The 12,278-nt window shown below is 32.8% G+C and overlaps 1 protein-coding gene across 1 annotated transcript; it reads left to right on the top strand.

Moving 5' to 3' along the window:
- The first annotated feature begins 8,907 nt into the window (after positions 1-8,907).
- LOC139483282 (protein LTV1 homolog) lies at positions 8,908-12,058 on the top strand. The gene is made up of 4 exons (XM_071267312.1): positions 8,908-8,996; positions 9,582-9,673; positions 10,945-11,054; positions 11,703-12,058. Exons 1-4 carry the CDS (start codon positions 8,908-8,910, stop codon positions 12,015-12,017), a joined length of 606 nt encoding a protein of 201 aa, XP_071123413.1. The 3' UTR covers positions 12,018-12,058.
- Positions 12,059-12,278: the final 220 nt, after the last annotated feature.

Consider the following 12,278-nt stretch of genomic DNA (forward strand, 5'->3'; position numbering starts at 1 on the left):
CGTTGTCAGTTTGTCGTCGACTAGGCAGTTGGAATATTCCAATGGTTGTTTCCCCCACCTAGTGTCAACACAGCACAAATGTGAAACCATATCTTAAAGAGCTACTGAAGTACAATAACAAGTAAAATAATTTAAAATAAGAAAGCAAAAAATACCGAACTCCATTCCATTATTCTTAACAGAAATGACAAAATAAAAAGCTAAAGAACATCGAACGAATTGTGAACAACTGCCATATTCCTGACGTGGAAACGAAAATCCGTTGTAGCATGTTCCTTCATATGTATTTGTCAGACAATTCCATATCGTGCATTTAAACGTTAATATAATAGAAATATTTACCATCTAATGTATTATCTTTAACATTGTTGGTCCTTATTCATCCTGAGCTTTGAAATATTCGGCGTTGAGCGTCCTAATAAAGGCAAATTGAGAATAGCGCTTCGGACGCATTAAATGTATAACGTGTTGTTTTCTTTTTTCATAACAGATTGAATGCATAGGGGAAAACAAAGGATGAAGATTAGGTTTTAGAGTTTAATGAATAATGAAGATATTGATGAGATCCATATTTTCGGTTTGAGTATCGCGTACATTTTAATAATTTTATCGATTACAATGCAACTGTCGTACAAGTGATAGGTTTAGTAAGCTATATCACCAGGTTTAATCCACTATTTTCTACATAAGGAAACGCCTGTATGGAGTCAGGAATATGACAGTTAGATTTGTTTGAGCTTTTGATTTTGTCTTTTTGTAAAGGATTGTCTGTTTTGAGTTTTCCTTGGTCTTTTTGTTATTTTACATTTTAATCTACAGGTTTATACTTACAACAACATGTTGTTTGTCTTCCATATATAACAACATTTGTGACTTTGTAATGTCCTCCAAGGTCAACTGCCCACCAGTTTAACCCACTGGTTGATAAGTCGTTAGAATGTGTACATGCATACACATCTGAGGGATTTTCTATAGAGATTCCATCGACAGCTAGTTCAGATGTATATGACCCATAAGTTGATAATTGCTTAGTTGGTTTTCCTAATGCAATGTTATTTCCTAAAACATATAAGGCTTATACAGATCTATGTATACACACATATTTGACATATTGTAATAAATTGAGATTTTAAAAAAAACAAAATCATCAAAAGTCCTAGAAAGCATGACCTTGTACAAGACCGCAATTTAACTTTGTTTTTTTTTTGTTGTTGTTGTAATCAGTGAAAATAAAGAGATGTCCAATTCACAAAAATCGGATAGCGATATAGTAATAAAAGTTCATCACTTTATGTCTGGCGTACTAAATCATTATCCTGGTTCCTTTGATAACTATTTACACCACTGGGTCGATGCCACTGCTGGTGAACGTTCCGTCCCCAAGGGTATCACCAGCCCGGTAGTTAAAACTTCGGTGTTGACATGAATATCAATAATGTGGTCATTTTTGATAAATTTCCTTTGAATATTTCGAAAAACTAATGAATTTTCTTATCCCAGGCATAGATTACCTCAGCCGTATTTGGCACAAAATTTAGGAATTTTGGATCCTCAATGCTCTTCAACTTTGAACTTGTTTGGCTTTATAAATATTTTGATATGGGCGTCACTGATTAGTCTTATTTAGACGGAACGCGCGCCTGACGTACTAAATTATAGTCCTGGTACGTTTGCTAACTATGTAACATGACAGCTGTTTGTAATGATTCAGCGATTTAAACAAAGAAAACAAGCTGAAGAAAATCAACAAAAATATTTCTTTCAAACAGTTTTCTCAATAAAAAAATGCATACACAGACAAGGAATCGTGTTTCATTTGATTAAAAGATAGACTTGAACTTTCTATAATTCCGTGAGTCATACATGTACAAATCTACTAAAGATGGGAAGTCAACCAATGAATCAATAAATAACAATTTCATAATAAAATGATTACATGTATTTTGCAGTTACATGTATGTCATCCGTAATGTCAAAATTTCATGCATTTATTTAATGACAACAGTATCATCCCATGCTGTTTGTTGCCATGGCTATGCCGTTTTTTAACCCAAATATTATAAAGTCTTGTTTAAAGGAATTTTTAATGAACTTTTGAATTAAAATTTATTATTAATGAATAGAGCACAATTATTTATATATATTTTATTCAGTTTTTTTTTATAGCATATTCCAGAAGAATTTAAACACAATCTTCCTTAAAACAACATAAAAAACACTTTAAAAAACGGGACTATGTTCTTTCAACATTGATTGGGTACATCCTCCTGTCAACAAAATGATGTATCATATCAGTATAATATCACTAAGAACAAAATCCAGGGTTCTAGCGAACCTTACTTTAACTAGGAATTTACATGTCAGATAAATGTCATTACGATACTGACGACTATAGACGGATTGCTTCATATCTTTAAAATATTTCCAAAGATTTTGACACAGTATTACTTTAAATAAAATTATATGGCAAATATATACATGATATATGATGCTTTCAACATTCCAAATACCATAATACTCTCTCCTCAATTGTGTGAAATTTACATGGCCTAATCGATACATCTCGAGCGTGATTATTCACAGTCAAAAGACTTTATCAGCATTGACGTCCTTCCTCTATAAAAATTGCTCTAACAGAGAAAGAATAAGTAAAAACGACATTATGAAATGTCTATGGTAATCATGTCGAATTAATTGTCTTCTTTCTGCTAACTAATTGCATTTTTGTAGATCTTGAAATAGCAGAACAGTTGTATAATTTTTAATTAAACTTATCATGACTATTGGTGACGTTTGGTGGACGGGTGCCAATTCGTATGGCGGCTGATTAATACATATCAGGATGCGCTTGCCGTGTCCACGCAGCATATCTAACTCATGTTTGAGTTCATGCGGTTCTCAAAATAAGAAGAAAAACTAAAAAAAAAACTCTCAACTGAAAAGAAACCTTAATTTAAGAGCAATCTAGGCAAATATTGTTATGAACTTCCTTTTCTCATTTTAAAGGTTTATATATGTTGTGTTCAAGTTATCATTTTGTACAAATAATAATTTGTGCATAACAAATGTAGAAATTATAGGTTGTATTTTGACTTTGTACAAATTGTAATTTGTACAAAAAGTGTTTTTACAAATAACACTTTGTACAAAATTTGAATAAAATTCCCTTGTAACTTTAACTATAATTTATAGTATTAATTTTGTTTTAAAAAAGCATCGATACACACTATAAAATATATTTAATGATCACACAATAAACCTCATTCACAAAATACAAAAATGGTTTTGTTAGAGTATGTGAGTGAATTAAAGCATCGGGAATTGCACTTTGTTACAATTTGTACAAAGTCAACCACAAATTATAATTTGTACAATGAATTTGTACAAATTGTAATTTGTACATTTTTTTTTGTAAATATTATAATTTGTACACAACACACAAAAATAGATGTTTCTCTAAATAGTAACGTTGTGATAGTGCGGCATAATAAGTTAATAATAATTGTGCTGAAATGTTTATCGATAGAATTCCATTGCTAAAGTTTGATTTGTTTTAAAAACAATTGTTTTCAAAGAAAAGGGACGTTATTGGTACCAATAACTGAATTCATAGCTTAATTATTTTTCTCGTAGATGTAAAACTTTTTGTACTTGAAAAACTTAAATATCAAACAATATACCTTTAATGCTGGAAACACAAATGGCAAGCAAAATAATTACAGCAGTAATCTTCATTCCCTGCAAATAAAACAAAATCACATTTCAGCTTAAATTTCACGAACACTCTTAATTTGAAAAATTCTAAATATATCAAAGTATCATTTCACTCAAAATAAAAATAAAAATTATAACTTACTATTTATTCTGTTCTATTCGTGAAAGATTAAAAAAGAATCAGCTGAATTCTAATAAATCCGTATTATATTGCTCCATGAACCTCCGAGTTTTCCATCATGTTTTAAAGTAACTGCGTAGTATATACCAATGTTTGAATTTTATACATAATGTTGATTTCAAAATAACCGGATGTGAATAAAAAGATCCTGAAACCATTCAAGTGCTCTATGAAATAAGTATTGAAATTGCAACTACGGTCTTCCTGTTTCTTTTCACTCTCGATCTCAAAATATATTTATTGAAATGCTCTAACCGATAAAACAAATAAAATACACAATGCTTCTGACGTTTTGTTTGTACATGTAGACACTCTTTTTGCATATGAATGAAAAGATTCCAACACCATTTAAGTGCTCTATGGAATAAGTATTGAAAAAGCAACTAGCGGTCTTCCTGTTTCTGTTCACTCTCGATCTCAAAATCCATTTAATGAAATGCTCTTATCGATTTATACATATAGAATATACCATGCTTCTGACGTGTTGGTAGTACATATAGACCTTTTTTGTGCATAGAAAAGGTCCTTATATAACTTTTATGAAGAAGTGTAACAAATGAAAAAAAGCTACTTCCTACTAATAGAATTCAACCTTTTGCGTTTTTATAAGAAAATTATTTGAGTTTTGATAAAACTCTTTCTTTGTGTACCATTGCAAAGTCTGACATAATGAAAGGAAACAAGACACTTAAAACGTTTTACAACCTTTTGATAATATCGAAAAAACGTGTATGTTCTAAATCTTTTTAATAAATGCAAAATCAACAAGAATAATGCCGAACATATGGACAATCACTTTTCCGTTCGACAAATTTTCAAAAGGAAAAGCATTTTTACTAGATAACATTTTTGTTCGCTTTGGGGATTCCGTATATCGTCAGATTATCGGAATTCCAATGGGGACTAACTGTGCACCACTTATTGCGGACCTGTTTTTGTATTGTTATGAGTTACAATTTATGACAAAAATAAGCAAAGATCCATCGAAACAACATCATATTTGGATGATATTTTGGCTATCAATAATGACGACTTCAGTATCTTTATTAATGAAATTTATCCTGTTGAACTTACTTTAAATAAAGCTAATACTAACAATGACCACTGCCCTTTTCTCGATCTTGATATCTATATCACTAATGGAAAGCTGCATACTAAAATTTATGATAAAAGGGATGATTTTTCATTTCCTATCGTTAATTATCCGTTTTTAGATGGTGAAGTTCCCTTGTCACCATCTTACGGTGTTTATATATCTCAACTTGTACGATTCGCTCGTGTATGTAACAATGTTTAAAATTTTAACGAGAGAAATTTGTGTATTACTGAAAAATTATTACACCAGGGTTTTCGATATCACAAACTAGTCAAAACATTTACTAAATTTTATCATCGGTATAAAGACATCATTCGTAAATATAGCTCAACATGCAGACTTCTAATACGTTCAGGTATTTCACATCCAATTTTTTATGGAAATATTCTTTATAAAGCACAAAGGTGTCAGTATTCACCTCAGAAACTTACAAAACTTTTGAATAGACTTATTAAGAAGGGATATAATTACGATACTGTTGTCAAGTCATTAAAAGAGGGACGAAAGATACCAAAGGGACAGTCAAACTCATAAATCTAAAACAAACTGACAACGCCATGGCTAAAAATAAAAAAGACAAACAGAAAAACAATAGTACACACGACACAACATAGAAAACTAAAGAATAAACAACACGAACCCCATCAAAAACTAGGGGTGATCTCAGGTGCTCCGGAAGGGTAAGCAGATCCTGCTCCACATGTGGCACCCGTCGTGTTGCTTAAGTGATTACAAATCCGGTAAATAGTCTAATTCGGTAGGTCATTAAAGATTGCATATTTTGGCGTTAATACATGTAAAATTGAGTCACTGATAAGGTCTTTGCATCGGAACTAAACACATTTATTCTAAAAACAGTTGTTGGCATGACATGGGTTATGTTCTTCTCATATATGTTATGATGGTATGATACTAAACCCCTAACGGGAAGGATTGTGCCTGATGTTCATATGATGAAATCATAATCTTTCAGTCAGTTTAATTGAAGTCTGGAGCAGCTGGCATGTCAGTTAACTGCTAGTAGTCTGTTGTTATTTATGTATTATTGTCATTTTGTTTATTTTCTTTGGTTACATCTTCTGACTTCAGACTCGGACTTCTCTTGAACTGAATTTTAATTTGCGTATTGTTATGCGTTTACTTTTCTACATTGGTTAGAGGTATAGGGGGAGGGTTGAGATCTCACAAACATGTTTAACCCCGCCACATTTTTGCGCCTGTCCCAAGTCAGGAGCCTCTGGCCTTTGTTAGTCTTGTATTATTTTAATTTTAGTTTCTTGTGTACAATTTGGAAATTAGTATGGCGTTCATTATCACTGGACTAGTATATATTTGTTTAGGGACCAGCTGAAGGACGCCTCCGGGTGCGGGAATTTCTCGCTACAATGAAGACCTGTTGGTGACCCTTTGCTGTTGTTTTTTATTTGGTCGGGTTGTTGTCTCTTTGACACATTCCCCATTTCCATCCTCAATTTTATTGTTAAAGTCAAAGCTCATGAACAATTTCTTTTTCGTTTATATCCTGTTGCAAATGTTTCATGCATGTTCAGAACGAGAACAAGTTAACTATAAATTCTATAGGAAGGTCTTGTAATAGATAAAATTGAGAATAGAAATAGGGAATATGTCAAAGAGACAAAAACCCGACCATGGAACAGACAACAGCAGAAGGTCACCTATAGGTCTTCAATGCAGCGAGAAACTCCCGCACAGTGGCGGATCCAGAACTTTTCATAAGGGGGGGGGGGGCTCCAGCCATGCTTCAGTGATTTCCTTTATAATCAACCAAATTTTCCCCCATGAAAGGGGGGCCCGGGCCCCCTGACTCCCCCTCTTGATCCGTCTATGGCGCACCCGGAGGCGTCCTTCAACTGTTTATATATAGCTAATATAAGACACTTAAGTTGATTAACCATTCCAGACCCTTTTGTTTTCCACATATATAATTATATAATTAATCATCAATCATATTGTCATATTATTGTTTGTTGTAAAATGATGCCCTTTATATGTTCTTGGTTAGATTAATAAAATTCTTATCTTATCTTATTACCATAATTGATAAGTTCCAGTTCGAAAAGTTCAAACAAGAAAGATTTTGAAAGCATAGAAAACTGTGCATATTATAATCAGCATGACTTTTTCAGATTACAATACCAATACTAAAAATTCAGGCTAAAATAAGGCTTGCACATAGTTATATACTTTAATTCAGTCACGGACCTGTGATATCGCGGATGTGTTCTAGTGTATACAATAAAAACAAAATGAAGTTAACGATCCCTTTAATTTCGTAATGGTAAACTTTGTAACACTTGTGTTTAGGGAGCAACCATTTAACTTCAAAGGAAGGGGAGATGGTTTTTTTTGTCTGAGTCAGATTCCCCCCCCCCCCCTTTACGTTATCAATATTTTTTTTCAATTTTATTTTACATCTGCTTGACCAGAATATTTTTTTAGGAAAAAACTCGGTTCCTTAAATAGTTTATTATTTTTTTTAACATCTGTTACAATTTTTATTGTAAAATGAAAAACATTTTGATTTTTTTCAACTTGATTATTGTACATAATATAATCAAATGAATAAAGGGAGATGATTACGCACTTTTGAATATGCGACCTTAATTTACTGAAAGATAGAAAAAGGAAAATAATCATCAAATATCAAATGTATATGAATGATAAAAACATGTATCATAAATACATCAGTCTCTTTTTTAACCGTCAAATATCTATACATGATGATATTGAAAGATTTCTTGAACTGGTAATTGAACAATATTGTTCATGCAATGTATACAAATACTTTGATCTGTAAATGAGTAGCACAATGTTAATTTTGAAGTTCCTTTCTGAACCATTATCACAATTGTTGCAAATAATTATTTTCTCCGTCCCATTCACTAACTATTGTATGACTAACTAGAAAGGAGGAGTGCTTTTGTTAATATGTCAAACACGGAAGCTTTGATCCCTTATACACATAGAGATGAAGAACTTTGATGTCATCGAAGATCAATGTAAATTGCATAGGATAAATCTGTTTTCTAGTCATGTGGCATGCAGTTGTAACAACTGCAAGTTGGCTATAAAGATCAGAAGCTATACACATATTCATTTATAGCAAAATGTACTCTCTAAACACGAACTCCGAATTCTAAGATTTGCACATACCTCAAAATGTCAACTTTCAACTCTTTGATGTCTTCTGATAAGGATCCGGATATTGGAGACAGCAGCATGCATTTTGTTTCTTGAGTCATCACAGACTTCAGAAGTCCCTGAGCAAGGAAGAAGCCCAAGTCCAGCACAGATATGGAGGCCACATTTTGAGAGTCCAGTTATAGCAAATAGCCCAGTCACAGTTTCGTCAGGTGCTTGTGGAGGGCCACAAGATACTCCTCGGTCGTATACCCGACAAACCAGTACCCCTTTACTGGGTAGAGTGCAACAAGAAAACACTACACGTATATCCAGCTCGTGTATTAAGGTACTTTACTTTATAACTTATGAACATGTGTGTACCCAATTGAAGTATTAAATTGACATACTTCCACGATATATAATGACGATTGGGAATTGATAGGCATGAATGAGGCTATATTATAATTTTATCATTTTGTGGCGTGGTCATTTCCATTTTAGATTTGATAAGGATACTTTTATCAGTTTAATGATATTTAATTTTGATTGATGTGACAGCTTTTACGGTTCATTGAATGCTTTGATTAAGGTGGTACCTAATACTACAGGGAGATCACTCTGAAATTCAGTTAAACGTTTTAATCACTTTGTATTGTTAAGGAAATATTAGGCTTCTTAGTCAAACTGCTATATAACCAATGAAAATTTTCTTATAAAGTGGTTGATTCAAATTTTTGCCAAAGGGTCAAAGTAAACATTTTGTCAAAATTCTATGAAAATTAAACGTGACGGATACAAACATAACCAGACAACAAATGGGTTAAAGTGGACCACAAAAACTGCAGCCGGTACAGTACTAAAGTGAGTATAACATGTATCTTATAACAACAATCGAATACCTAGTCCGAGATGACTTTGACATCTGAAGACCTTTTAAGAACTTGCTTGTGCAGTGGGACGAAAGAGCACACTCCTTATAGAAAACAGAGAAATTGCTGGCTTAGACTTGACGCGGCACATTTATTAAAAATTAAAAAAATCATATACCATCCGATTCCTCATTCAATGATGTTGATACCGATTGTTTATGGTCGTTCTATTGCGTCCAAGTCGCTGTACCTATATGTTGCCAAACCAAACAAAAGTATAGCAATGTCCGGATGGATGTTATTTTTTCTTTCTTTATTTTTTTTAAATATTTTGTTATCAAATCAAAACGTTTCTGCCTTTTATGAACTGTATAGCCCGCCTTTTAATTAAGTGTCCCCTGTGTGCAACGTAAATGCACCTATAGTGACAATTCTTTTTTTTAATATAAAGGACAAGGAAGACTAGTCCACATTTTTTCTTTCTGTTACAAGTATGTTTAAAGTTATAATAAACGAACTATATGAGTTTAGCTTCAAAATAAGGAAATTGATGATGAACATATTCTTATATTCATAGATGCAATTCTGAAGAAAATAAAGCAATGACAGAGGCGATTTTGATTTATGTGAAGGGTCAGCATCAAACTGTTGAAGAGGGTGTGATCAGGTGTAAGTACATCTATAGCTGCAGCACTTATACTTATAATATTTTGTAACAGTCGTTAGACGATCAAAATTACCTATCCAATGCGTTTTATCACTTATTTTCTTAAACTTATGATTGTATGGTGGATTGGGAATTACGTTTTTTCGAACGACCCCCCCCCCCCCCCCACCCCTTTTTCCAAAAAAAGTCCAACCAAACACCAAAACAAACACCAAAACAAACAAAATAACAAAAACAAACAAAAAGAATATCAAATAAACGCGCTTAGTAAAAAGTAAAAAGAATGATTCGATCATCCCCAAATTCCTCCATGAATATCAAATGACCGTCAATTTATGACAGTATCCGATTTCTTTCTTTACCTAATTGATTAATTGTCATTACTACATCGCTTTTTTTAATTCTGAGATGTGGCACGTGACCGTCATTTGGTTAAAAAAAACAGGTCCGTTTCAAACTTGAAGTAAGATTTTGCCTCAGATTCGGCTAGCTCTGTCTTGAAGGCATCACTTTGATGTCGAGATGGTAAACAGCAATAGAAGCGCAGTTCCTTTCCTTTTTTTTTTAGTTTATGTACTCACTTTTTAATCAGTATATGCATGTTCGAATATCATTGAGAATTTTTCCAAAGCTGTCGTTGAAAGCGTTTGTTTGCGTCTTAACTTTAAAAAAAAAATCTTCTATTATTCTTCTAAAGGTTTGCAGTGTTTTTTTACGAAACAATTGTACACACCATATATATGTATATAAATTATATCTGATATAATTTTATTGGTGGTTATATCTACATATTTTAGAATTAAAATCAAAATGTATCTTCATATAAAAAAGAAGATGTGGTATTGCAAATGAGACAACTTTCCACTAGAGACAAAAATGACACAGAAATTAACAACTATAGGTTACCGTACGGACTTCAACAATGAGCAAGGCCCATACCGCATAATCAGCTATAAAAGGCCCCGAAATGACAATGTATAACAATTCAAACGAGAAAACTAACAGCCTAATTTATGTACAGAAAATGAACGAAAAACAAATATGTAACATATACACAAACGAAAACCAATGAATCACTGGCTCCTGAAATGTTGGCAGGATCCCAACCCTCCTCAGTTTGTGTATCAATGAGTAACATGTATGGAACTATCATTCAAACTGTACAGTTTTCGAGGCGTTATTCTGTTTTTTTGTTGTTATTTCATTTAGGCTTTGGCAGTGAAGTATTAATTTTAGGTTTGATATTTTCAGATAGTTCTTTCTTTTTCTGCAGGTGGGATTGAAACGTATTTCAATTCTGGTAAACAGAAGGAGATAATGGAGTTAACAGGGAAAAAGGAAGAACATAATAGAAAAATGGTTCTCTATGGCCGAAAACACAGGGTATGTGCTGAATTAACACTTGAGACACTTTTAGTCATCTGGATTAGGAATAAACATCGGTGATAATTATTCTTAAGATAAGAATTTCAATAAAGATTGATTAAAGACACATTGAAACTTATATAACAGTAAGGAGATGTTTGATGCTTTTGATGAGTTCAATGAATTAAACGTAATCAATTTGTTGTAGGCAGTTTGATTAAGAGATTTGAAGGTTCATGTAACTTTTCCGTATAATATGGTTAATTCATGGTTTTCATCTGTATATATTTTTTTGTAAATGAGAAAATTACCATTTTAACAAATCGCTTATTCAGAGACGGGTCCGGATTTTTCGGAATAAAAGGAGAACGCTTTTTTTTAAATCTGTTAAAGAGGGCGGACCCATTTTACCCTAAAATCCCACTGTTTTTTTTAATCCGAGTTAAGGGACCCCCATGATACGCCTATGCTATATACGAAAACAACTGTACAAGGTACCAATACTTAATTATTCGTTATTTATAGCGATTTCAATTTCGTTTGTTGATAGTAATGCAAGGGAAATAATCCAAATTATACATCATGTGGTATTTATTTAAATTTTTATTTCACCATCTTCTGAGTTTAACATTTAAGGTATACTGTACATATGTGTCTTTTTTTCAGAAACTTATCAACCGAAGAAGAACCCTAAAAGAAAGAAAAATTGATCCAAAGGAGGAGGAAAGGTTCATGAAAGCATTGGAGATTGAAACCATGTCCTCAGAAGATTCCGATTCTGAGGACGATTCTATCTTCGTTACACGTCCTCTGTCGTGGGTGTCGACAGAGTTTAAACAGCTGATACAGCGTTTGGATAGAAAATACGATCGTACGTTAAACGCTCAGGGGAAGAGATTAAAATCCAAAAGAACAGTCGGGGAGCCATCAGATAGACCGTGTCCCAAAAAGCCCAAGGGACTGGAGTGGATGTTTGGCTAAGGTGATATGGAGTTTTGACCATCAGTCATTTCAGATACATGTACATGAAATTGTACTAATAAACATTTTGGCATACATATATGGTCTTGTTTAATTTATTACGACGAATTAATTTGAACTTATGTTGCCGTCTCGTTTTATTTTGTTAAATTGTGTTTATATTCAGTTTCAGCTAAACATGTAAAGAACCACGGGTCATTCTCCTTTAACTTAAAACCATTTGATATGCTTGGTGGGATAGGGAAGCGGCGTAATGACACG

Source organism: Mytilus edulis, chromosome 7 (assembly GCF_963676685.1).
Source record: "Mytilus edulis chromosome 7, xbMytEdul2.2, whole genome shotgun sequence".
Taxonomy (NCBI): domain Eukaryota; kingdom Metazoa; phylum Mollusca; class Bivalvia; order Mytilida; family Mytilidae; genus Mytilus; species Mytilus edulis.

Bases quoted from the DNA above. Each gene is read 5' to 3' on its own strand.
- LOC139483282 (XM_071267312.1), top strand. From the start codon at position 8,908: ATGAAAATTAAACGTGACGGATACAAACATAACCAGACAACAAATGGG. The intron at 8,997-9,581 runs GTGAGTATAACA...TTATATTCATAG, and splicing joins GCAGCCGGTACAGTACTAAA to ATGCAATTCTGAAGAAAATA. The intron at 11,055-11,702 runs GTATGTGCTGAA...TCTTTTTTTCAG, and splicing joins TCTATGGCCGAAAACACAGG to AAACTTATCAACCGAAGAAG.